Genomic DNA, 27,137 nt, shown 5'->3' with positions numbered 1-27,137 from the left:
CTCCTTTTTTTCTAGTCACTCAGCAAGAAAAAGTTAGGTAACTTACATTACTATAGAAATTGCCATACCAGTATTTGCAAAAACAGTGTTCATACTTCAACACAGGCCTTGGTAATTCAACAGCTCATCCTGTTTCCAAAATGGCCTGTTTTTTTTGTTTGTTTGTTTGTTTTAGCTATCTTTGTAAAAGAATTGAAATGCAAGTATACTCTCACCCACATGCCCATTTCACTTGCAGCAGTCCCACTGCCCAGACCCAGCCACGACCCGGTCAGAAGTCAGGGTCTGAGTGCTCATTGCCAAGAGAAAAGCCAGGAGGCAGCACAGCCCACCACCCAGCCCACAAGGCACAGTCCCCATGGTTCGTGAAGAGGAGCTCACGTGAGAAACCTGGGATGCATTGCACAGTGGCTTGGCTTCCTGAGTGAGCTGTGTTTATTTGCTGTTATCCATGCCACAGTCCCCCTGCACGGGGTGCGGTGGAGTAAGGGTGTTCTAGGTAACGGAGCGGCTGGAAAACACAGGGCTAGTTGTTTGTTTTCGGATGGGAATTCCTGCCTTTGCTACAGTATGACTTCAGGCAAGCCACTTAACTGTCCTAAAACCTACTTTCCGTATCTGTCACCTAGCTGATGGCCTCAGATCTTTCAAAAATAGAATAAACATGCTTTTAAAAGGATATAGCACTATTGAAACAAAGGTACCACCATTGTTAGCCAATCCACATGCAGCTATCAAGTACCTTCTTTGTATGAGGCAATATCCTTTTCCTAAGGTGGTTCAGTTGCAAAGGGGAAATAAGATAAAACTCACAAAATAATAATACAGGATAATTACAGGACAAGTTACACAATTCATGATTGATTGCTATATAAGAAGTATAGATTTCCTATGACTAGCCTACGACTGTGGGCTTGAGAAGCTACGTGGGAAGGGCCTGCACCTGGCTAGGCAGATTGGGATGGGCAGGCAGGAAATGAAACGGAACATGTGCAAAGGCACAGAGGCGGGAGAAGCACAATCAGAAGCCCAATTAGGCTATGGAAAAGTTGGGAATGGAGCGCAGTCAGCCCTTCGCATCCACGGGCCACGTATCCACAGGTTCAACCAACCACAGACAGAGAATATTTGAAACAACAACAATAAAAAGAATACAAATAAAAATCACAGCAGGACAACCATTTACATAGCGTTCACACTGTAGGTATTATAAGTAGTCTAGAGATGGTTTAACGTGTGCAGGAAGATGTGTGTAGGTGAAATGCCAATTCTATGTCATTTTATATCAGGCACTTGGGCATCTGTGTTGGTATCTGAGGCAGGCCCTGAAACCAATCCCCCCAGATACCAAGGGGTGACTGTAACAGGCAGCAGGGCCCACTAAAATGAAGTGCCTTCCAGGTACACTGCCCCTGCTGAGAAGCCAGCCATGCCCACACCTCCTTCTGATCCATCTTTATGCCACACGGCCCCGCAGCCCCACCATCCTTGTTATTTATGGCTGATTGCCCCAGGCTTGGGTAACAAAGGAAACCACAGATAGCCTGTCACCGGGTAGCTGCTGCCTATGCGGGAAAGCCCTGGGCCATAGGACAGTGACTCACTGAGCCAATCATATCTTCTCCTGGAGTGGGTGACATAGGAAAGTGCCCTGGCAACAGACAGACACAGGGAGGGCAGCAAGTGGAAGCCTGGAGGTAGCTGAAGCCATGATCTAGAAGGAGGCTAGAGAGAGTAAGTGGGGAGAGAATTCTTTCCCTAACAGCAGACACAACACAGCTGCGTCTCCAGAATGGCAGAGCCCAGGGGGCAGAGCTCATGACGCCGACGGCTGAGGGGTCACTTGGGACTCTGGCTCCTGCCTGCCTCTCTGGGAGGCTTTGAGCAGTATCTTGTTTCCTGGCTTCTTTCTTCTCTGTACACTCTTCCCTTAAGCTCCTTTGCTAACGAGAGCAGGGGCTCTCAATCTTAGCTAATAGACTCACCTGTGGAACTTTGAACACAGATTCTCAGCCTCATCCCAGAGCTTCTGAATCAGAATTCCTAGGGCTGGGGCCAGGAAGGTGTTTTTAGTTTTTTTGGGTTTTAACTCCACAGCTGATTTCAATGCTCTACCACCATCGAGAACTGAATTAAGGCAACCTGAACATGCACTTCTGCTCCCTGCAACCTGAGTCAGTTTAATGCTCATGGAGCCGACTGTGAACCTCAATGATTAAAAAAAAATGCTCACTTTTTTTTCCTTATTGTGTTTTAAAACACATGTACAAAATTATATTTACCTGGAAAAACCAAATTTCACATCAACCTAGCAAACCCAATTATTTCAAACAACTCCTGAGTTCCAGTTTCTGCTTAGTAGCACAGTGTTACAACACTTAAAGAGTTTCCAGAGCACGTCAGCCACCTTCTGAGGACTTGCTATGCGGCAGGCACTGTGTTAGGCTCTTTGTACACATCTGCTCATTTATCACCCTGCAATCTGGACATTAATTATCCTCATCTTGGAGATGATAAAATATCATTTCGGAACGGCTGATAATCTGTGTTTTTAAAAGTTCCACAGGTGAGTCTGCTCTGCAGCCAGGATTGGGAGCCTCCGCTCTGGTTAGTGAAGGAGTGTAAAGGAAAGGTGTCTGTTAAGCTTTCTCAGGTTGCAGAGAAGTTGAGCTCAAAATTTAAAAACTCAGCACCTATGGCTTCCAAGTGACCTTGAGCCTTTCCACATGGCCTCCTGGATCTAGTATGGTGGCTGGGCAGTGATGGGTACATCTCCTCTATTTGGGAAAAAGGATTATTAAAAACACTCACTTACTGACCCAAATCATTGTTTTTAGAATTAACCTAGGATGAAAAAAATTATCCTAAAATTATAAAAATTTTTTAAATGTAAAAAATGATCCTGGCCAGGCAAGGTGGTTCACACCAGTAATCCCAGCACTTTGGGAGGTTGAGGTGGGAGGATCGCTTGAGCCCAGGAGGTTGACACCAGCCTGGGTAACATAGCAAGACCTCATCGCTACAAAAAAAAAATTTTTTTTTTAATTATCTGGGCATGGTGGTGCGTGTCTGTAGTCCCAGCTACTTGAGAGGCAGAGGCAGGAGGATCACTTGAGCCCAGGAGTTTAGAGCTGCAGTGAGCAGTGATCGCACCACTGTATTCCATCCTGGATGACAGAGCAAGACCCTGTCCCAAGAAAAGAAAGAAACAATCTTCTTTCCTTTGATTTGTATCAGTGATTTCCTACCTTTCAAGGATATAAACTCCATTGTAATGCCAAATAGTCTCACAGGCCCTCACCCACATGATAATTAACGTAGCTAATTAAAATGTATAGCTTCATTTAAAAGCATGACTTGAGTAGATTTTAGCCGTATTTTCTCAATTACAACAGTGTCTATTTGCTTTTGAACAACAGAAGTACATTTACGCTGAGGTCTTATATTTATGCACTCTAGAGAAAATGCAAAAAAAAAAAAAAAGCCATAGAAGAAATCATGAATGTATCTAATGAGTTGAAAGTCCTTCTGTCCCCATTGTAAATAGCATTCAGCCTTTTCAGTTCCAAATTATAGTAATCTTTAACATACTCTTGTTGCTTATAGAAATATAGTCACCTAAATGCATACTAATATTTATCCGAACAGGTCACAGAAAAAAACTATCTCACACTCTGATAAAACTCACAGACTCATCATAGTCAAGAGTCTTACCTAAAAATGATGAGAGCAAGAGTAAGAGTGTGTTGGTGTCTTCATTTCCAAAACATGACGAAGCATTAGTGATGTTTTCACTGAAGTTCCATAAAGTTTTACAAACCAAGCAGGCCAGCTGCCAATCAGTAGGACCCAAATCTCTTAAACAGTCCACTAACCTGAGTTAATAAAATTCAAATTGAGAAGTTATTAGGTCAGAATCTGTCTTTAATTTTAATATTGTTAGCATAATGATTATCCTTCTGTGATATGTAAGTATAATCCAGTGATCACTTAAAATAATTCCTTATCTATAAATTTAAGTGGTTATAAAGTAGCAATAATCTACTTCTACACCTTTTTTTTTTTTGAGACAGAGTCTCACTCTGTTGCCCAGGCTGAAGTGCAGTCGCGCGATCTCGGCTCACCGCAACCTCCACTCACTGCAACCTCTGTATCCCGGATTCAAGCGATTCTCCTGCCTCAGCCTCCTGAATAGCTGGGATTACAGGCGTGTGCCACAACGCCTGGCTAATTTTTGTCTTTTAGTAGAGACAGGGTTTCACCATGTTGGCCAGGCTGCTCCCAAACTCCTGGCCTCAAGTGATCTGCCCACCTCGGCCTCCCAAAATGCTGGGATTACAGGTGCGAGCCACCACACCTGGCCTACTTCTGCACTATTTTAAGTATCCAGTGGAATCTAAACCCCCTCTTTAGCCTCAGCTTAGGGGCTTCCCAATGTTGAAATACCTTTGCCCCACAGGAATGATGAAAGGGCCAAAGCTCCCAAGAAAATGATGTCCTTCAAATCCTGAGAGAGTCAGTACTCTACGCCTTGAAACTTACTTTTTAATGCCACCTCCTTCTTTCAAGATGACACGCTTGTCTTTATCCACAGTGAGATTGAGGAGAACACCACAGGCAGAAAAGCAGATATCCTGATGCTGAGCATCCAGCAGCGCCATCATGAACCTGTGGACTACGAGGAAAGAGAGCAAATGCAGACCAGTAAAAGTTCAGGGTTCCCAGCTGTCTCTTGTTTTACAGATGGTATGGGGAAACGGGGAGTGGCTTGCAAACCCAGAACCCCTGTTAAGGGACTTAACTCATTCTTCCTAAGGCTTTATCCATCACACAGCAGTGGGTTCCCCAATACCCACCACTCCCAGAGTCGGCTCCCCCAATAGACAGATACTGCAAAACCTGACCCAGGCAGCAGCTGCTTCTCCACGGCAGTGAAAGAGTCCCAGCTGGTGGAAAGGAGGGAGCACAGGTGACACTCATCTCACTTCCAGTTATTCTCAAGGGTGTTCCTAAACCTCCAGCAGCAACTGTCTTTAAATACACAGTCCTGGAGAGGGGAGTTGGCTCCTGGTGGGATCACTCCTGAAGTCTCCCAGGGCCACGTGTAAGACTCAGACTGCTAAAAACCAACCTGGGGCAAGGCAGGCCTTCCAGTGTAGGGACATCTCAAGGCAGGACAGGCTCCTGCCTCAGGAGAATCATTTTCCCTTACTCCTAGGAAATGGAACTGGGAACTGTTTGTCCTGTTTTCTCATCCCTCAGCAGACGCTGAGCAAAGGGTTGGGGAAGAGTGAGTAAAGTGTGCATTCTGCCTCCTCCCACAGTACGTGCACCTAAGAGGGGCTGCCCTGTTCTAGCCCCGGCCCTGTTAACTGGGTTGGGCAGTAAGCTTGACAGAGGCAACATCACGTACATATGTGCGCTTAAGAGGCTAAATAGTGCCCAGCAAAATGTGCAGTTATCTGCAGGTAGTGAGAGGATGGGGCATGGTTTGCTGCTGCTGCTTTTTGTATCTGTATTATTGAAATTTTCCATTACGAACATGGAGAGTTATGTTTTTAAAATTATTGTTACATGAAATATTTGAGACATACAAAGAGTCAAAGTATACTAATATTTGAGACATACAAAAATATTTGAGACATACAAAGGGTAATAAACATGTGGGTACTTGCCACTCAGTTTAAGAAATAAAACATTACATTCCAAACAATATGTTGTACATAATAAATATAAACAATTCTTATTTGATAATAAATAACATTATAGGTCCAATTATAATCTTTGGACATCCCTTTCCTTCCAAAGGTGAATGCTGTCCTTTTTTAATTTTTTAATTTTTTTTATTTTTTAGAGATAGGGTGTCACTCTGTCTCCCGGCCTAGAGGGCAGTGGCACAATCATGGCTCACTGTAGCCTCAAACTTCTGGGCTCAAGTGATCCTCCTGCCTCAGCCTCCCAAGTAGCTGGGACTTGTGCCACCACCACGTCTGGCTAATTTTAAATTTTTGTAGAGACAGGGTCTCACTATGTTACCCAGGTTGATCTCAAACTCGTGCCCTCAAGCAATCCTCCCACCTTAGCCTCCCAAAGTGCTGGTATTACAGGCTTGAACCACTGTACCCAGCCTGAACTCTGTCTTAAATTGGAGTTTACTATTTCCAATTACTATTTATACTGTATAGCATCACTACGTGAATACCTGTGCAGAAGCAATACCAATGCAGAAGCAAAAGGTAGTTTTGTATGTTTTAAAACTTATATTCACGGCATTCCTCTGCATATATCCTCCTATTGCTTTTAAATGCTAGAGAACATTTTATTGCATGAATATACCATAATGAATTTGTCCTCTTCTCTGTTGAGGAACATTTAGGTTGTTTCTACTTTTTGCTATTATAAGCAAAATGTAATAGACATTCTAGTACATAAAAGAGAATGTCTTCTTAAGAATATGCCCCCAGACAGAAGTGATTACTCAAGATTCACTGTTTCCATTAGACATACACACACCCCATCTTGGAGCACAGAAGGCCATTCATAAGGCAGAGGGGAACACTGCCTAGGTCCATCTTGGCATCCTGAGCCAGGAGCCTTAAACACGGAGCTTTACAAATCTCAAAACGGAAACAAGTATAACACTGTAATGACTCAAGCTGCAAAACCACTCAGCTGATTATTGGCAAAAAGTGAATGTTTATGAATTCTAGTGTTATTAACTCACCATTGTTCTGCACAATGAAATCGCAGACATCATGGTCCTGGGAGAGATTTCCGAAAACACGCACAGCCTCCAGGATTCCATCCATATTGTTACTGACAAGAAGCTTTAAGAGCACTGGATTTGGCGACCAGAGAAATTAAATCAGTGAATTTAAGTTTTAACTTAAAGGTTAATGGAAATCAACATCATACTTAATACTGATGATTTTCAAATGATAATAAAATACAAACTGTAAGGGACTTTAGCAAGAACTAAGAAACTAATTTTTCCCATTTCTAGTTTCCCCATATTCTAATTTCTTAGAATCATCAGGCTCTAAGACATTTCTGTACCAGAAGGCAGAAGATAGTAATGTCTCCTGCTCTGTGTTTAGTTAATAAAATCGAAACTTCAAATGAGCACTCATTTATCCAAATCCAACTCTGAACCTTACATTCAGCAATATATAGCTTTTTGTCTTGAATTATGGAATTCTTCACTTGGTAGTAAGATAAATTGTTGATTGTCGCTGTAGCATTGATCACCAGCTCCTCACAATCATCAAGTGACTTGTATTCTGAAATGAAGTAAGGATAAGGGAGTCAAAGACCCACTGCAGGAGTAGAACCAACTACGTTGCAACTATAGCAACAGCAGGGCCAGGAGCCGGCTGTGATCACGCAGGGTCCCTACAAAGGCCCTGGAGAGGCACCTTTACCACTTGATTTCCCCCGACTCCTCCTGCACGGAAATGCCCCAAATGCAAGGGCCTGCTCCTGGCCAGAGCAGAGAGGACACTGTCAACTCAATCCTTGCAGCCAGGAGGTCTGGAAAAGTCCAGCTGATCTGGGACCTGTGTCTGAAGTAAAGCAAAGGGGCCAACACGGCAGTGAGCGGAGCCATCTCTAATCCCGCCTGTTTTCTGGGTCTTCAGGCTCTCCCAGGGGCTCCTCCTTGGAGTCTGTGCCCTCCTTCCCACACCGCCTCCCAACAGAACGGCCCCGGGGTCACGATCCGTCTGTGACTACGAACTCTAGAAGACACCTCTGGCCTCCTCTACCTCCCCACTAGTTCATCTCTCAGCACTTGCTGGCTTCTCTTCTTCCACTTTTGCCTCCCTAAATCTATTCTCAACACAGTTATCCTTTAAAAGCAAGTCAGATAATGCCACCCACCTCATAACCCATGAATAGACTGCGTCGTCTGGTCCACAAGACCTACCTGGCAGCTCCAGGCCTTATCTCTCTGGCCTCATTTGCTCCTGCTACTCCCAGACCCCCAAGGCCAACCACACCAGCCTCCTGGCCTCTTGGAATATGCCAGCATGCCCCTGCCTGAGAACCCGTGCACTGCTGAACTTTCTTCTGGAACATACTGTCCTCCCAGTTAGTCACTTGGCTCACTCCTTACGTCCTCCTAGCAGTTGCTTACATGCCGCCTTGTTGGACATACTTTCCGTAACCTCCCTATTTAAAATAGCACCTATTCTCTTTTTTCTCACCCTGCTTTAATTTTCTCCATAGCACATATGACCACCTGATGTTATATATGTGTTTAATGTTTGTCTTTCAGCCCTAAAATGTCAGCTTCCTGAGGCCTAGGGATGTGTCTGTTTTATTCATGCCTGCATTCCCAGCTTCTAGGACAGTGCCTGGCACATAGTGAGCGCTGGATGCAAGAATAATTGATCCTCTAGCTTAGCACATAAGGCCCTTAGTGGTTTTTGTCCCTGCCTCCCACTCAGTCTCCAGACTCATCTCTTGACATTTCTGGCCACAGTGTGAGGATGAGAAGAGGCAGGGCTGCAGCTGGGAGTGGTCCCAGTGACCTCAGCATAGCGTGGACATGGGTGATGGCGGAGATGTGGCGGAGTGGAGACTGTGCTTGGCAGAGACTGGATGGGGGTGTGAGGGAGAGGAATCACCCGGGGTGTCCCCCCCCCGGTGCACATAATTGGGTAGATGTTGACCACATTGTCTGAAATAAGGGCACAGGAAGAGGGCCAAGTTCAGGGACAGGTCATGAATTCAGCTTAAGATATGCTGAGGTGCTTCTGAAGCACCCCCAGGAGAGGAGGGGTAGACAGTTGGATCTAAGAGTTGGGCAATCAGACCGGCCTGGGCAACACGGCGAAACCCTGTCTTTACAAAAGATACAAAAAATTAGCCGGGTGTGGTGTCAAGCGCTTGTAATCCCAGCACTTTGGGAAGCCAAGGCGGGCTGATCACTTGAGGTCAGGAGTATGAGACCAGCCTGGACAACATGGTGAAACCCCGTCTCCACTAAAAATACAAAAATTAGCCAGACTTGATGGCACAAGCCTGTAATCCCAGCTACTTGGGAGGCTGAGGCAGAAGAATTGCTTGAACCCGGGAGGCAGAGGTTGCAGTGAGCCAAGATTGCACCACTGCACTCCAGTCCGGGTGACAGAGGGAGACCCCATCTCAAAAATAAAAATAAAAATAAATAAATAAATAAATAAAAAAGAGCTGGGCAATCAGAGAAAGAATCACGAGCCCGGCAACACTGAGCCAGTGACTGCAGCTTGAACAGGCCACCGCCTCCCCTCCCTCCTGCACAAGTCCACCCACTGTTGGGAGAGCCCCCAGTCCTTCTCCACCTGGTCTCACCTGCTCCAGAGGCCCAGTCCCAGCCTGTGAGGGAGGCCACTCAGCACCTGCACACAACTTGGCTCATGACTTGCCCACTTCCCATTACTGAATAGGAAGTGCCTTTTCTTTCCTGTATGAAACCGAAGTTTTTCTTTGGGGAGCAAGCAGGGGGGCTATGAGCTGAGGAAGAGGACTGTGCTTGTTCTTGAATTCTCCAACTTAAGTATCGCCCCCTTTGGCCATCTTTTCCTGTTCATTAAAGAGAACAGCCTTTTTATAAATTACTATGTTGAAAGGAAAGCTCAGTCATTTGTAGGCTGCAGAAGACATACACTGTTCCTTCCGCCAGTGGCCCCTCCCGCTAGAGCAGCAAGCATAGGCCCAGTACCTGGTAGACATTTAATGGATACTTGGAAAAAGAAAGAATAAATAAAGACCTGACTTCCTCTTTTTTAGTTTAAGTACATAAAAAGGGAATAAGGAACTGAATTATTTTGGTTAACAATATGGATTCTACTGTAAGGAAATATTCTAGTTATGGTAAAAGAAGGGACACAGGACCTCCAAATTATTCCCTCTTGCTTTGGCCATGACTCTGGAGCCAGAACCCTGTGCTTCCACTCACTGGCCGTGTGACCTTACTCAAATTATTTAACCTCCTTGGGCCTCAGTTTCCTTGACTGTAAAGTAAGCATGATCATTGCACCTACATTATAGAGTTGTTACAAAGTTTAAATGCATTCAAGGGCTTAAACGAGTGCATGGCACATAGTGGGTGCTAAGTAAGTGCTTATGACATGAACAGATGGGCCATCCAGAATGACAGCTCATGGGGAGCAGCTCAGGTGAATGTCTAACTCTTGGGCAAAGGGCCTACAGCCCTAGTTTCCTCCAGCCCCAGACTGATGACACTAGGTCTTGGGCAGTGTTTGGGGATCTGTTTTATTTCTCTTGCCTTGGTAGGAGAATTCGTTAGCTTGTCCAGAAAATGCAGGGTAGCTCTTATTGTCTGACCTCCCGAAGGACCACGCGTTTGGGCAGCAGGAATGGTGTCTGGTATCTGGAACTAGAGGGTAGGTACTCACAGCTCCTAAGCATTTATCATAAACAGCACTAGGCACTTTACCATGCATGTAACCCTCAAAAGTCAGCTAATAAGTTTTACATGCACTTACAAGAATTCACACCCACAATAATTAATTCTCGAAAGGTGCATCTGTCTCAGTCACCTTGGCCTGTCATAATAAAATACCATAAACTGGGTGGCTTGAACCAACAGGAATTTATTTTCTCACAGTTACGGAGGCTGGAAGTCCAAGATCAGGGAGTCTGCATGGTCAGGCTCTGGTGTCTCTTCTTATAAGGGCCCTAACTCCAGCATGAGGTCCCCACATCATGGCCTTATCTAAACCTAATTATCTCCCAAAGGCCCCATCTCCAAATACCATCACATGGGGGTTAGGACTTCATAGATGAATTTAGGGGTCAGATGAGAACACTGAGGTTTAGAGAAGTTCAATACCTCACCTCACTTCACAGAGCACACATCTAAATCCAGGTGTACTTGACCCCTACTATCCTACTCTTTCCATAGAACGCTGCTGAAGCCAAGGACTCAGGGTTGCTGAGTTCCCATTGGAGCTAGTTGGGGCAATAGACTGCTTCCAAAAAAGCATGACAACCATCCTACCCTCTATAATTCACTCACGGATGGATATAAGACAATCTGGAATTTGGACTTGCCACTAAGTCAGCAAATCTCTGAGTCTGGTGGCATACTGAGAGGGTCAGTTCTTACTAGAAACATTATTGATTTTTAAAAGACCCTCTGCAATGAGGCTGACCTCTCTAGGCAAGTCCTGGGGTACAAGCAACTCCTTGTGAAGGGTGCAGGGCTAGAGGGAGGTAGGAAGAAAAGAGCCCAAGGGATGCCCTTCCCACGTGACTAGGGAAGGGGGCCATGCCACAGGAGCCATCAGGCTGGGAGGAGTGCTCAGCTCTGAGGGTAAACAGGACAGCAGCAACTCTGAGTTCAGTGGGCACAACCAAACCACGGGCAGGCCCTTTCTATAGTCACAGTCACAGCCCAGCACTGGCCCTGCGTTGCTCTAAGCTGCCAGGCCTGTCAGAGGGGGCAGGAGGCCTTTCCTGGAATGTGGTCACCACTCCACACTGACACAGACAAAACAGGTAGGAAATCCACAGAGACCAGTGTAGAAAGGGCTTAGCAGGGCTTAGAAACTCACCCAGGAGTCGAGCTGTGTAAGGGGAAGGTGGAGGGGGGTGACCCCCTGTCAGGGGTGACTTTTGCCCTTCTATAAACTTTTATTTGGAGATAAAGTCTTTCAGGAGAGAATAGAGAAGGGATCACCTGCTTGCCCAAACAACTGCCCAAGGCATAGTAGGCAAGAGGCCTGACCCATCACAGGAGAGCAGGGTTTCTTCACTTCTGCTCAACCTCATATGGTACCAGGCTCTAATATAGAGACTAAAACATTTCTCAGAGGGAGGCCCTTGACCACCTGTATCAGGAGCAGCCAGGGAGCTTTAGAGAGAGAGTCTCACTCTGTCGCCCATGCTGGAGTGCAACAGTACGATCTTGGCTCACTGCAACCTCCACCTCCTGGGTTCAAGAGATCCTCCTGCCTCAGCCTCCTGAGTAGCTAGGACTACAGGCACGTGCCACCATGCCTGGCTAATGTTTGTATTTTTAGTAGAGATGGGGTTTTGCCATGTTGGCCAGGCTGGTCTTGAACTCCTGACCTCAAGTGATCTGCCCACCTCAGCCTCCCAAAGTGCTGGGATGACAGGTGTGAGCCACTGCGCCCGGACTTTTTCTTGGAGACAGGGTCTCACTCTGTTGCCCAGGCCAGAGTGCAGTGGTGTAAGCATGGCTCACTGCAGCCTTGACTTCCTGGGCTCAGGTAATTCTCCCACCTCAGCCTCCTGAGTAGCTGAGATCACAGGCGTGTCCCACCACACTCAGCTAATTTTTTTTTTTTTTTAATAGAGACAGGGTTTTGCCATGTTGCCCAGTCTGGTCCGGAATCCCTGGCCTCAAGCAATCTGCCTGCCTTGGCTTCCCAAAGTGCTGGGATTATAGGCGCGAACCACCGTGCCCAGCCTCTTGCCTCTTTCTCCTACCCCAAAGCATCACTTTCTTTTGAGTCAAAAGCAAGTTATTCACTCTTCCTTTATAGGTAGAAATGTAATTTCTAAGCTCATAAAATATTTATAAGATGAGGAGTTTTTTCACTTTATATGTGAATATTAACAACTGTGGGAAAATGAATCATGCATAACTCTACTCCTTGGCTGTTCACAGCCATGTGCCCCCAGTCCAGGTGTTTGAGGTCTGGTCCTCAGGCCCTTCCTGGGCAGCCACAGTCAGGTAAAGGGATTAATTCTGCAACAGATGAGAATTCGCCCAGTCGGTTTCAGGCTTCTGCTAGATCCTAAGGAGCCAGAAAAGCTAACATGGTTCCCTGAAGCACTGGGTCTCAACACTTAATGGGCAAAAGACTCACCTGGGGGCAAAGGAGGCATTAAAAGGCAGATTTCAAGACTCTAATGGCATTTTATAGAGGCAGTTTCTGGGCAGGGGCCAGAAACCAAAAAGGGTATTTTAATGAGTCCCACAGCTGATTCTGCAGCAGTCCCATCCCTGGTCCTGGGCTGAGAAGCCCTGCTCAGTGTGGTGAGTGGATCTCAGGAAGGGGAAAGAGCTTCAGCAGACATGGGCATGCTACAGAGCAAATGCTGAATGTTTTGAGGTTGGAACAGAATCTGAATTTCTCTCACAGCTACGTGCATTTTCTTCCACGTGGCTTAATGTGCAGTCAGCAGCTTGGAAAAGAGTTCAAGCCTAAACACAGAGATTTTTGAGTTATTTACACGGAAGTGGTAAGTCATGGTGCAGATCCCAGTCAGAAGTGAAGAGTCCTTTCTCAAGACAGGTGACACGTGATGTGGAGTGCGGGGAAGCACAGGTCAGGGGCCCGGTGACTTTGCCACTTGCTAACTTTGTGACCTGTGAAAGTCACTATATCTCACTGAGCCCGTTTCCTTATCTGTGAAATGATGAAAATAACAAAAACGTGCCCTGACATTGTTGTGAGGTAACAGATATGAAAATGCGTTTTCAACCGTAAAGCTCCATAATGAAGCACGGCCTTGTCACTCACATGCCCACAGCCGGGCTCTGCCACCCGTCCCTTAGCTGTGTACGCCTAGCTTCTGCCCTTCTCAGAAACTGGGGTTCTTATCTGTGCACTCAATGTCCCTCCACCATATAGGCCGAATTCCTTGAAAGCACATACCAGCCTCCATTTTTAAAACCTTGTTCTAAACTGAATGTTGGTATCCCCCAGAATGCACATGTAAAAGCCCTATCCCTTCAATGTGACTGTATTTGGAGCTAGGTCCTGTGGGGAAGTGATAAAGGTTAAATGAGGTCAGAAGGGTGGGGCCCTCATCCGGTGGAGCTGGTACCCTTACAAGAAGTAGAAGGGACCCCAGAGTGTGCTCTCTTCAGCACATGAGGACCCAGTGAGAGGGCAATCAACCACATGCCAGGAAGGGGAGCCTGCACCAGACCCTGACCCTGCCGGCATCTCGGTCTCAGACTTCCAGTTTCCAGAACTGTGAGAAAATACATGTCTGTTGTTGAAGCTCCCCAGTTTATGGGATTTTGTTATGGCAGCCTGAGCAGAATAAACGAAACTGAATGTATAGCACAGAACTGATTACCCAGAAAGAGCTTAGGAAATGGCTCTTGAGTTGACTAGTGGGGGCGAGGGAGGGCAGGGAGTTCACAGATTGCTCCTCCAAAACATCATTTGTGTCAGACATTAGCTTCCTTCCAAAACAACAACATTTTCCACAAGTATGGTTAGTAGTAGCTAATTTTTTTTCTGGAGACAGAGTCTCACTGTGTCACCTAGGCTGGAATGCAGTGGCACGATCTCGGCCCACTGCAGCCCTCCGTCTCCTGAGTTCAAGCGATTCTCCTGCCTCAGCCTCCCGAGTAGCTGGGATTATAGGTGAATGCTACCATGCCTGGCTAATTTTCTTATTTTAGTAGAGAAAGGGGTTTCACCATGTTGGCCAGGCTGGTCTTAAACTCCTGACCTTGTGATCCACCCACCTCAGCCTCTCAAAGTGCTGGGATTACAGGCCTGAGCCACCAGGCCCACCTAATAGTGGCAAGATTGATTACCTTGGGTTGTAGTTAATTTTCCTACACACTAGCAGGCAGAAGTGCTTGTGGGAGATGACAGACCTAAAAAGTATAGGGGTTGCCATGGACTGAATTGTGTGCCCAACAAAATTCATATGTTGAAGGTCTCCTCCCAATATGCTTGTATTTGGAGATAAGACTTTGAAGAGATACAGCAGGTTACAGAGCCCATAAGGGTAGGGTCCTAATATGAAAGGATTGGTGACTTTATAAAAAGAGGAGGGGGAGAGAGAGACTGTCCCCTACCCCACAAGTGCTTGCACCAAGGAATAGCCATGTGAGCACACAGTGAGTAGGTGGCTGTCTGCAGGCCAGGAGGAAGAGCCCTCACCAGGAGCTGAACAGTCTGGCACCTTGATCTTGAATTTCTCAGCCTCCAGAAGCATAAGAAATAAATTTCTGACAAAGTTGCCCAATCTGTGGTATTTTGTTATGGCAATCTGAGCTAATACAAGGGGAATGAATAGGACTTGAATGACTGGGGACTGTAATTACAAATAATGTAAGAACCTGAAGAGGAAAAAAAAGGAATTAATTTTAATCATGTGGATTGCCCACAATATTTGGGATTTGGGATTTTAAACTCAAATATTTGGAATTTTAAACTCTTTGTGGTTAGTTTAGCCAAGTTTTCTTCATTTGCTGAGTATAATTTTAAAAAATTGCAATGTAATTCACAAACCATAAAATTCACCCTTTTAAAGTGTACGATTTGGTGGGTTTTAGTAATAATCTCTATTACTATGTTTTCTTTTCCTTTTCTAAAAATCTGGATTACTTTTAAGACAGTTCTGAACAGAAGAGGGAATTTCCTTCATACAGCTAAGACTTTCTCATAGGGAGCCACTTGTGATAATAAAATCCTCATCACACCCCAGACACAGAACTGTCTTTGGGCCGCGGGAAAGTTGGTTGTGTCTGCTGCAGCCAGTGGGCCGCGGTTCTCACCCAGCGTGGTCAGGAGCAGGCCCACTATCCCCGGGTTGGCGGCCAGCACCGGGCCCACGCCCGGGTGGATGGCAATGTTGGCCAGCACGCGAGTCAGCTTGATGAGCACGTCCTCTGCCTCTGACGGCGGCCTCTGCGCCCTGTGCTGCTCGCCTCGTTGGCCCACCGGCTTCTGGGAATGCAGATCCAGCTGATGGAACGTCTGGAATAATGACAGCAGAGTTTGGATGCTCCTTTTCTCTTTGGAAAATTGTTCACGAGCCTGGTTATTTTTTGCCGTCAGGTTGCCAAGAATAAAAACAACACGGACGACTAAATCCTGCAATAAACGAAAGACAGAGTCAAAAGTGCAAAGGGGGCTGGAACACATCGTGGGGAAGAAGATAGTATTTAATTTATTCACAATTGCATTAATAGTAAAATGGAACACGTCTGGCTTTGGCTCACTTGTACAGTATTTGATTCCCAAGATCAGTGCAAAGTGACAGAGGAGATTAAAAGCACTTGGCAGCAATGAAAGAATACAAACTGATTGATGTGATCAGCAACGTCTATTACCTTCAGATCCTTCATCTGAAATTCTGGCTCGCCTTTCTTTATCTCCTTCAGAGAACAATTAGTTGAGTGGGACAGCATTACTAAAAATGAGTCATGTAAATCTAAGTTTTGACAATAGCCGGTTTCTTGAAATTCCAAATCTTTCCTTAAAATTTCGTCTCCTGCTGAAGTATGGTGTTTTTGAATTTGGGCAGGATTGACACTTGGGACTGGATAATTCTTTGTTGTGGGGAGGTGTCCTGTGCATTGTAGAGCGTTGAGCAGCACACCTGGCCTCCACGCACTAGATGACAACACCTCTCCAGATGTGACAGCCAAAATTGCCCCCTGTGGAGAAGCGCTGTGTTACGTAGCTACACTACTTTAAGGCAGTACCTACCAATTCTTGCCCAGGGTGGTGGTTACATGAGTGACACCTTTATAATTACTTGCTAAATTGTGCATACCCGTTTTATGCACTTTTCTGTATATACGCTATATTTCACAATTTTAAAATGTTTTTACAAACCCTAAGCTGGGAACATTTTAAAACTAAACAAGATACAAAAATCACTGTGTTTTTAGTTTGACAACAATGTCCACATATGAGTCCAGATCAGCCTTCCCCATGGGTGTCAATGGAGGTGACCTGGGAGGAGGAGATTTTAAAGGAATACTCATTGGAGGGCTACAACTGGCCTGGATGGTATTATATCTATATCTATATATACAGTGCCAGGCACTACGCCATTTTATAGACAAGAAACTAGGGCCTGGAGAAGCTGCCCAGGTCACATGGCTGGTGAAGGGTAAGGTCAGGATTTGATTCCAGGGTGACCCCGACTCTAGTGTCCTTTCTACACCAACATCTGCTTCCCACACAGGGTGTCGTGTACTTTTTCTCCTCCTTTGCCTTCTTGCAGAACAGTTAAAGAATTATCTCCTTTTAAAAGCAAATATGTCACCAGAAGGGACGACCATAAACGTGACTTTGTTGATCAGATCAGTAGTTAGCAGTGGCCTTAAGAAAAGGGGACAAAGGGCCAAGGGCTGGGCACGTTTTCATCGAGGAGCGCATGTCCAGGTGCGACGCCAGGGGCCCCGTGTGGGGCGTCGGGTGTGGCCAGGAAACTGGGGAGGATTGGGGGCAAAGTACAACTTTTGGATTTACCTAGGCCTTCTCTGCCAATACCAACTTGTTCCTGCTTGTTCTTGCTAAAAAATCCAAAAGTTTTCCCTGACACTCACTGGCAGAGAAGAAGCGAGGCTGCTGCTTGCACAACCGGAAACCATTTGCCAAACATTAAGGAAGGACAGCAGCTAATGCTACAGCAAAAACTGGAGATGGTCCAGGAGAGAGTTCATTTTCGGAGACATTTCAACTCACAGCATTCAACCAACCATAGTGGTCGTCCAATTAGGAGACCCTGCTCCTGACTCCACCCCGGGAAATAGAATGTTAGTCCTCAGGTAAGTTCTTAATGCCAGGGCCTAGGAATACACACACATAACCAAGTCTGAAAGTCAGTGCTATGAAGAGCTTCTCACCTACTGAGAAGACAAGGCTAACATATGTGGGGAAACGGCAAAGACTAAAACGGCAAAGGAAGAAGCGAGACGTGAAAGGGGATTATGAGTCCCAGGTCACAGCCAGGCAGGCTGGACTCACACAGATGCTTGGCCTCTCTGTACATCCATTAACTTGTTTGCAAAACGGAGACAAAATTCTTACTGTGAGATCACATGAGATACAACAGGCAAAGCACAAATTGTACTGAGCAATGATTCGGGCATTGCTGTGAACTCTTTTCATGTCCTATCAATAAAATGCTAACTAATAGCAATAAACTCAGTGGCACAGGCCTAGTAGTCTCACCAGAGTTTTGAAAAGAGGATGCTCTGGGAACAGTGTCAGGTTCAGCAGAGTTATCATGAAAGAATCTGAGTTCAACCTTGGAAGCTGTGAGATGCAGAGATATGTGGAGGGGAGCATGGGGTTGGGCAGGCAGCAGAAGACAAGTCTCTCTCTTTTTTTAACTTTTTAGGCTCAGGGGTACATGAGCAGGTTTGTTACATGGGTAATCTTGTGTCATGGGGCTTTGGTATGCAGATTATTTCGTCACCCAGGTACTAAGCTTACTATCCAATAGTTATTTTTCCTGATCCTCTTCCTTCTCCCACCCTCCACCCTCAAGTAGGTCCCAGTGTCTGCTGTCCCCTTCTTTGTGTCCATGAGTTCTCATCATTTAGCTCCCACTTATAAGTGAGAACTTGTGGTATTTGGTTTTCTGTTCTTGCTTTAGTTTGCTAAGGATAATGGCCTCCTGCTCTATCCATGTTTCTGCAAAGGACATGATCTCATTCTTTTTTATGGCCGCATGGTATTCCATGATGTATATGTACTACATGGCCTTTATCCAATCCACCATTGATAGACATTTACGTTGATTCCATGCCTTTGCTATTGTGAATAGTGCTACAATCAACAAATGTATGCATGTGTCTTTATGATAGAATGATTTATTTATATTCCTTTGGGTATATACCCAATAATGGGATTTCTGGGTCAAATGGTTCTAAGTTTGTTTGTTTTTTTTGTTTTTGTTTTTGAGACAGAGTGTTGCTCTGTCGCCCAGGCTAGAGTGTAGTGGTGCAATCTCAGCTCACAGCAACCTCCGCATCCTGTGTTCAAGTGATTCTTCTGTCTCCGCCTCCCAAGTAGCTGGGATTACAGGCATGCACCATCAAACTTGGCTAATTTTTGTACTTTTAGTAGAGACGCGGTTTCACCATGTTGGCTAGGCTGGCCTCAAACTCCTGACCTCAAGTGATCCACCCACCTCGGCCTCTCAAAGTGCTGGAATTACAGGCGTGAGCCACTGTGCCCGGCCTGTTTTTAGTTTGAAGAGGATTCGTTTGAGAGAGCATCTGGGACTATCTCCTTCCTGGGCCAGGGGTCATCTTCTCATTCTTTAATTACCTGACTGTTCCCTAAAGAAGCTGATATTTATGGGCCTTAAGTCTAAAACAAGCACACACAATTTGATTATAATACTTGAATCCCATTTCACATAAAACAGAGGGTTACTTCAAGTAATGCCTGGTGGCAAAGGTCCTGCCCTGGGCTCTGAGTTGGTAGCTTCTCCTCCACCCTGATCAGACCCAACAGAGAAGCAGAAAATCAGTTTTCCAACCAGGACAGAGGGTATTTCCAAGAATTAAGCATCTTAAAGAAGAACTTCATCTGATATTTTCTAAGCTGAGGACTATAAACAGAATTTTTGTGTGAACTTTGATACATGTTTCCTGCTGAAAGACTATATGAGCTCTAGTTCTGAAAATCCTAATAATTAATAACAATAACAGCACAGTAGGAGCAGCAGCAACTAACACACAGTACTTATTAGTACTCATGATGTGCCAGGCATTGTCCTAAGCATTTATATATACAAATTAACTAATTCACTAAAAATGATAACTTCCATTTCTTTAATCTGAATAAAGCTATTCACGGTATCTTTTACAATCTAAACCACCATCTCCCTCGCACATTTGATAACAGTGATGTTAATAAGTTTTGGACTTCACCATGTTCCTGGAATTGGGCTCTCTTCTCCCATTTCCATAAAAGCACGTTAAACAAGACAGGAAAGGCATTATGAGTGATTTTAAGTGATTGCTTATTTAATTAATATTTGCATTTTGTACCCTAAATTGTTACCAGGACTAAACAATTTACCTCCTAAAATGTCATGGCATCTTCTAAGGGTGCTGGATTGTTTTTTTTCTTCCTAGGCCTTGCCGTTTCACCTCCATCTACCTGGTCTTGCTTTTCTCTGAGTCCAGCTCAGTAGGCTTCTCCAGCCCTGTCCCACCTCCAGCTATCAGTGTTGATTTGCCAGGATTTAGATCAGATCCTGGTAAAAAATAGATTTCCTTAGTGGTCATCATTCTTCAAAATTCAAATGACCTCTCCCCATTGTCACATGCAGTCTAATCTGGGAAGACTAAGTGCTGCTTTTCTTTTTCTAAAAATTCCCTCAGGCCCCTTCCTCTTCTAAAATTCTTCGATTCTGTCATCTCTGTAGGTCCTAACGTGGCCGAGATTATTAAGCCTCCAGTGCAGAAGAAGAAGCTCTAGGCTGTAGGGCAGGAAGAGTTAACACTGTTATAATACTGCTTTTCCTGCTTCAGATGGAAAAGGAGGGGGTGGTTCCTGGCAGCCACGGTGCCAACTGAAGCATGGCATGCGAGATCAACAAATGGGATGGCAGATTGTGCCGTCTGCAGCACCAAACTTCCAGCAACTGCTATCTCTGCTTACTGTTTTTGTCCTGTTTTTCAGGGTTAGCTAAGGCACTTTTTCTTTTCTTTTTTTCCCCTCCCTTCTTAAATATATTCTACACGGACCTAGGGACCCTGGAAGAGGCCAAAATAGAAGCCATCTCACAGGAGGTCAGCAGAGGTAGTGTTTTCTTATCTCCATGCCAGGGCTTGTCTTGACTCATCTGGAATGCTGAAGAAGGCTGAGCAAGTCAGCTTTCTAGGGCCCCTCTCCTCACCATGGGTGGCCTCTGCTCCCAAACCGTGCACTCCAAGGTCCTCCCTACTGAACCAAGGTCTGCATTGGGCAGGATCATGGAGAGATTATCTACTGTTCCACAGCCCGAGCCATCTCAAGTCTATAAAATATTACTTAATATTCTATAAAGATTTGTAAAAATTAAACCAAGGCCAAAATCATCTATTTAGAGAGAGCACCAATTCCACAGCAGAAAAGGATTTCATCAATATGCAGCTCTCCTTTGAGGCACAGATTCTCTCCTTTATTCTTAGACAATATCTGAGAATCATCTATAAATTAACACTCCACTTTTATAGCATTTTTATTAAATTTAACACAATGTTGCATATTCATATCATAACTATGTGATTTTGAAATAGCAAAATGAAGATGAATCAAGAGAGAGCTTTTTTTTTTTTCCTAAAGAAGGCAGTCTAGTATAACCAGTTCATATCGACTTTCTAATTTTGCTTAAAACAGAATCAGCCTAGCAACAGCTACGGCCAACCAGAGCTTAGACAAACAGGTACACTTAGAGGAAAAAGACTGACCTCAACAGAGCTTTCCAGTTAGAGCCTGAGGGATATTGTCATTAGTTTCGCAGATGTTATGCCCCAATGAGCAAACAAGTTACTCAATCTGAATGGGCCCCACAAGCCTGTGAATGAAATTACTTTAACTGGAATAAAACCAGGAACAGGGCACTGCTCACCAGGATGGTCTATGTCCAGTTCCAATGGTGGCAGCATTGGCAGTAGCTGTTGCATGTTACTTTCCATGGGAGAGACATTGGCCTAAAGCCAATGAAAGACATTTTTACCCCTATTTAGAGATGTTGAAACTGAGGCTTCAGGAGACTCATTAAGTAAGCCCAAAGTCAAACACTGGTGAAGAGAAGAGGCAGGACTTGAACAATCATCTCTGTACACACAGATGGTTTCCAAAACCACCTTCAGCCCAACTCCTCATTGCTGATCATCATCATCTTCCCAGTCCCCCAGCCCCAGCATCTCTGATTCCTCTCTATCTCATCCCCTCACCAAGCAGTCACCAAGTCTCCTCGACTCTGTCATCTCAAAATGTTCCCCAGCTCCCTCCTGCCCATGCCGACCTGGGCTAATCTGCCTGTAGACTGTTGTCAGAGGCCCTTTCCAGGCTCCTCCCTCTGCCATCAACCCTAACACCACTTCTTAAAGCACAGCTCTTCCCTTTGCTCAAAAACATCTACTGCCTATTAAATGAATGTCAAAGCCAGCATCTAATGCATCATCTGGCCCCATGCAACCACTTCTTTGCTACCTCACATTACTCTCTGCCCCTGGCCAGCCACAGTGAACACATTCCTCCCCGACTCCCACACCCTTCCTCCCGTACCTTAAAATAACTCATGTGCATAATGTTGACTGTGGGGAAGAAACAATATCAAGCTGTCACAGAAAGAATAAACTATGTTCAGCAGACTCCACTTAGGAGGGAACTGCTTCCACTAAGTAAAGGAACACATTTTAGAAAAATTTGTAATGGATTGAAATGGAAGGGGATATAAATATACTTAAAATCTGAACTCTCTATTAACCAGAAAATTAATCAAAATACCCTGTTTAAAATATGGTTACAAACTTCTCTTGCCTGAGAGCTGAATCAGGATTTACAATTTGCTTTGTTTATCCAACTTCCCACCCTCAAACAAAACTCAAACATTAATTGAGCTTGCAGGTGGCTTGAAGAACAGATAAATTTTAGCAAACTGGAAGACAGACTGTGCACTACTGCAAAAATGCTAACTGACCATAGGGCACTGAAAGTGGGTCAAGAGTTTGCCTACGTGTTTAACTACATAAAATAGAAGAATCTGAAATGTTGGAGACTCAAAGCCAAGAATCTAAGTAGAAAATCATTTTAAAACCAGAAGCGATTACACTTGATTCCTCCATCCATCTATCTGTTCTATCAGCAATCATTTATTGAGCACCCACGATATGCCTCTGAATGTCACTCAAAAGTACCAGGCCAATGCTAGAATTTCACTGTGCTAAGTTCTTTTTCAAGCCAGCAGACATAAATCAGGCATTTGGGTTCCGTGCTGAGCGGGGCAAGAGCCAGTTCCACAAGGGCAAAGACGGCAGGAGCTGGAAAGAATGAACAAGCTAAGGGCGTATTGTACAGCCTGCCCGGTCAGGGGCGCAGACCAAGGCCAAGGCTGAAAAAAGGAGCAAGCTCAGCCAAATGCTCTCAGCACCCACTGGGAATGTGCCTGCAGAGGGGCTGGGAAGACAGCCATAGGGCGTGCTCCTGTCAGGGAGGAGGCAGAGGACAAGCTGGGAGCCAAGTCGCCCTACAAAGGCACCAGGGGAAGGGGTGGGGGCACCTTCCTAACCAATCCTTGATGGCCCAAAGAGGATAGAGGGGAAGAGAAGGCACCTCTCTCTGGAATGCTGAAAGGCTGTGGTCACATTCAAGATGAACAGCTAGAAAAATGGAGGTGGTTTTGCTTTCAGCCCACACTGTTCAGACATTCCAGCTCTCATTTCTGATACCACGATGGCTAAGCATTCCAAATCAGTGTTCACTGTGCATACATGGCTGAAGACAGCAGCTTATGCCTATAGAAGTCTAAACGGAATGAGAGAGGTAGGACTTTAAAAGCAGCACAACCAAGAATGAGTCTGGCAGTTCCCAGGGTTTGCAAAGGCTCTGACGACAGTCCTGCTGCATCTGGAAGCTCTGTGGTAAAAGAAACAAGAAATTAACCGTATCTAAACGTGGAGAGAGTTAAATGGTCAATGGACACATGTGATAGGAATGTAGACAAAGGTTGTTCTTTTTGATCATGACCTTTGCAAAATATTGCCAGTCTTTTGAAAGTCTTATTTGAGGCATTTTACCAGATCTCTTGCCTAGTAGATATTTACAGAAGAAATGGGGAAAATCCCTTCATGTTCTTCCAAAAAACAAACCCAAACGTATTTTCCTGAGATGCTAAATGTAGCAACACTGACGTCAGAGGCGCCTCCTGAGGCAGGCTCTGCCTCCCAAAGGCTGATAGCAACCCCACTCCCTCCTTCGTTATTAAGCCCATCTGCTTGCACATTTGTTTTGTACCAAAAGCAGTTTACACCATAAAGCAGACAATATGTGCACATTTCTTAAATGAGATTTGTCATTTAATTGAATTTTGGCCAGCATTTTTAATAGATATTTTACCTAACTCTAAAGTTTAGCTTTCATACGGCATTAAGCTGAACGAGAGGCTGTTTCATCTCAGTTTTTGTGTGTGTGGGAACTGGAGTTACTAGTTGCATCATGGATCTTGGACAAATTAACCACACAGATATGAGCCAAAGAAGTTTCCCTTGCTCTCCCTGCGGAAGTCATTTATGAGAGCTGGGAGGAGTAGATGCCTTTTCATTGAGACTGCTGGTGAGCCAGAAACCCAGGCCATGCACACAACCATCACATACAGATGGAAACGGAGGCCCACTTCACTGAGGGCCATTATGCAAACAGAGGGGGTGTAAAGCGGACCATATTCTAAGTGAACTCATCACTCTCAATTTAACTGTTGCAAACTACAACATTTAGATATGGGTATATACTAAACTGTCTCAAAACACGACATCTGCAGGAATTATTTTAAAGATGAAATTTGGTGCTTGTTTCACTAACAAATGAATCAGCAACTCGCAGCTTGTCTAGCCAACTGAACTGAAGGCACCCTCCCTTGGACAGGCGGCTCTAAGGGTCCTGAGGAGTAGAGCCTGTGCCCATCTCTCCTGAGGGAGCCACTCTGGCCAGTGCTTGAAGCCTCATCAGTGTGATGGGCACCTTTTTCAAACTAGATTTGGTCCCAGGACTTATTTTGACACAAGTCTGGCAGCGAAAATTTGTGGAAAAGACTAATGTACCATCCTGTGTTCTCCAGCCAAGAAATCATTCCTCAGCTGCCTGTGCAAAAGGCAAAGGGCCAGTGGTTCTTACCACTTACTGGGAAGCCTACATTAGCACCTGGTGGGTCTTGTCAACTTGGTTCCTACTTTGTCAGGAAGAATCACTGTCAGCTACGCTCCTGTAGAGAAAGACTGACCCTGTGTGGCTGATTTGATTAATCACTTTAAAATCTTTTGAGGTTTTATGGGAACCCCTCTGCTGTCAATACTGGAGAAAATGGTTTTAAAGAACCACCTTAATAACTTAAACCATAGGGTCTCAAAACCTGCTGTTCATCTGAGTCACTTGAGAAGTCTCTTAAAAATAGGTTCTTGGGCCCCATCCCAGACCTGAATCAGAATCTCTCTGGGTGGGGCCTGAGCACCTGTATTTCTATTTTTAATTTAAAAAAAATTTTAATTAAACTCAAATTTTAAGTTGAAAATAGGTTTAAGGGTTCCTTTTGTTTTGTCTTGTTTTGTTTTTTTGAGACAGGGTTTCATTGTGTAACCAGGCTGGAGTGCAGTGGCTTGATCTCAGCTCACTGCAACCTCCGTCTCTCAGGCTCAAGTGATTCTCCTGCCTCATCCTCCCAAGTAGCTGGGATTACAGGCATGGGCCACCAAACCCAGCTAATTTTTGTGTGTGTTTTTTTTTAATTGTTGTTGTAGAGACAGAGTTTTACCATGTTGCCCAGGCTGGTCTCGAACTCCTGGCTTCAGACGATCCATCTGCCGCAAAGCGCTGGGATTACAGGCCAATCTGAGCTACCTGTGCCCAGCTAAGCACCTGTATTTTTAAAGCTCCCCAGGCAAATCTGATGATAAGCTAAGTTGGGGAGCCACTCTGATTTAAATCAAGAAAAAATTAGAAACCTCACCACTTGAATACCCATTATTTGTCTTTATAATAATGCTTTTTAAAAAATAATATGAATTCTTGTAAATATAAATCCTTATTCCTCATCAATAACCCTCACAGCACAGTTGTATAGAAAAGTGAAACCACACCACAACCCCTCCTGTCGATGGACTTGATTCAGACTTTATATACTCGAATATATAAAGTATATTCAGACTTCTTATATGTTTAAATCAGACTTTACCTTGACAAGAGAAAAAGAATGTAAAAATAATGGAAAATTTTGTGACTTTTGGTATCTTCTCATGTAATTCTAATTTTTTTCCCCTTTAATGGAAAACAACAGCAGATGGGGAGGAAATATTCTACTTCTTCCAACAGCAACCGGCCCTGGTGCTACCTGGTTCAAAACAGGATTTCCCCCTCTGTGGACGGTAGCAGTGACCAGCAGCTTCCTGTGAAGCTCCCCATCCGCTGATAAGATCTGTTCAAGAGGCATGTGTAGGTGACATTTCATTTATCACTATAAAGGGTTTTTTTCTTTTCTTTCTTGTTCATTTTAGATTTCTGTTTCTATGTTTTTTGAAAACGCGATTAGCCATAAACATGATTTGATTTAAAAGTGTGTCTTAGAAAAATGAAACCTATGCTGATCCTAAATGTAGTCCTCAGGCTTTCAAGACAGAAGCAATACTAACCTCCCAGAACAAAAACAGGGAAGGTCTACTGACTCTTTCTGATTGTCTAATCACTTGGCAATGGCTATGTATATTAAGAGACTACAAAGCTTCCAGAGTATTTCTCTACAACCCAAGTTAGTCTTGCAAGGATGTTTCCAGGAGCTGAAAAAAAAATAATTATAGGAAGTAATAATTCTGTTAAAATAAGTTGCTGGAAGGCTGATTCAGGTCTCCACAATCAGTTCCAAGCCTCAACATTCAAGTAAATCCCAGTTGCGGCAAAGTGTCTAACCACTGCAGATCAATACACTCACATCAGAACATTAAGAGGAAAAACAAATCATATTTGATCGGCCACCTGGGACACGGGAAACATGAAACTAACATGCCATGCTGGTCTGAAGGGATTCTGTTTTGCTTTTTATGGCAGCCCACCCATGTGAAAATTGTGGGAAAAAAATTCTTATTATTTCTTCCTCCAAACTAGGAAGAAGAAAGTACATATTTAAGGAAGAAGCACTCGAGTACTAGAAAAAATATTTTTTAACACCTTACAGGTGCCAAAGCATTTCACACACTCAAAATTCTTTCTTCCAGCACTTATGAGCTTACTTTGCCAAGCATCATCTCGGTCTATCAGGACAAAGTCTGTGTTGTTTAGGAACTCGCAGTAGTGGATAGGGCAGCTGCATAATGATAACCATTTGGAGAACCACTAAAGAAATGTTTATGAAGACTTATGGGAATTTCTGGTTAATGATTTTAGGAAGTGGTTGGGACACACAACTACTTCCTTGTAGCCTAAACTCTTTCCCTGCTCTTCTAAAATATTTTGGTTTTGAGGAAAATATAAATTATGTATTTTTCTTACTGGAAAAAAATCAAAGTAATGACTCAAAACTACAGCATTTCAATCTTTACTGTAAGTAAAAGTATTGAGTCAAAGTATAATTTTTTAAAAGTTAAAAACATGACTCTCATGGGCTCATAAAATGAACACACTTAAAAAGTATTTAACTCATTAATGAGGGGGCCAATACCACGGTAAACTTTGTTCCAAGCACAA

General features: G+C 44.4%; 1 protein-coding gene across 24 annotated transcripts in view; it reads right to left on the bottom strand.

Annotated features, from left to right (window-relative positions):
* The window catches only part of ARMC2 (armadillo repeat containing 2), a 202,404-nt gene that overhangs the window by 81,386 nt on the left and 93,881 nt on the right, over window positions 1–27,137 (bottom strand). For 18 of the 24 annotated variants that reach the window (XM_054686854.2, XM_001149668.8, XM_063812575.1 and 15 more), the window contains 5 exons: window positions 15,503–15,821; window positions 7,158–7,280; window positions 6,725–6,838; window positions 4,543–4,675; window positions 3,715–3,875 (listed from right to left, as the gene is read on the bottom strand). In XM_054686854.2, the coding sequence (XP_054542829.1) occupies window positions 3,715–3,875; window positions 4,543–4,675; window positions 6,725–6,838; window positions 7,158–7,280; window positions 15,503–15,821 (850 nt within the window). Of the gene's footprint in view, window positions 1–3,714; window positions 3,876–4,542; window positions 4,676–6,724; window positions 6,839–7,157; window positions 7,281–9,287; window positions 9,565–15,502; window positions 15,822–27,137 lie in introns of those variants that run through there. The other 6 variants (XM_054686855.2, XM_063812579.1, XM_063812580.1 and 3 more) reach the window with 4 other exon arrangements.

This window comes from Pan troglodytes, chromosome 5, assembly GCF_028858775.2.
Source record: "Pan troglodytes isolate AG18354 chromosome 5, NHGRI_mPanTro3-v2.0_pri, whole genome shotgun sequence".
NCBI lineage: Eukaryota > Metazoa > Chordata > Mammalia > Primates > Hominidae > Pan > Pan troglodytes.
Note: the sequence above shows the minus strand (reverse complement) of the source record. Positions and strands in the feature narration are given on the sequence as shown.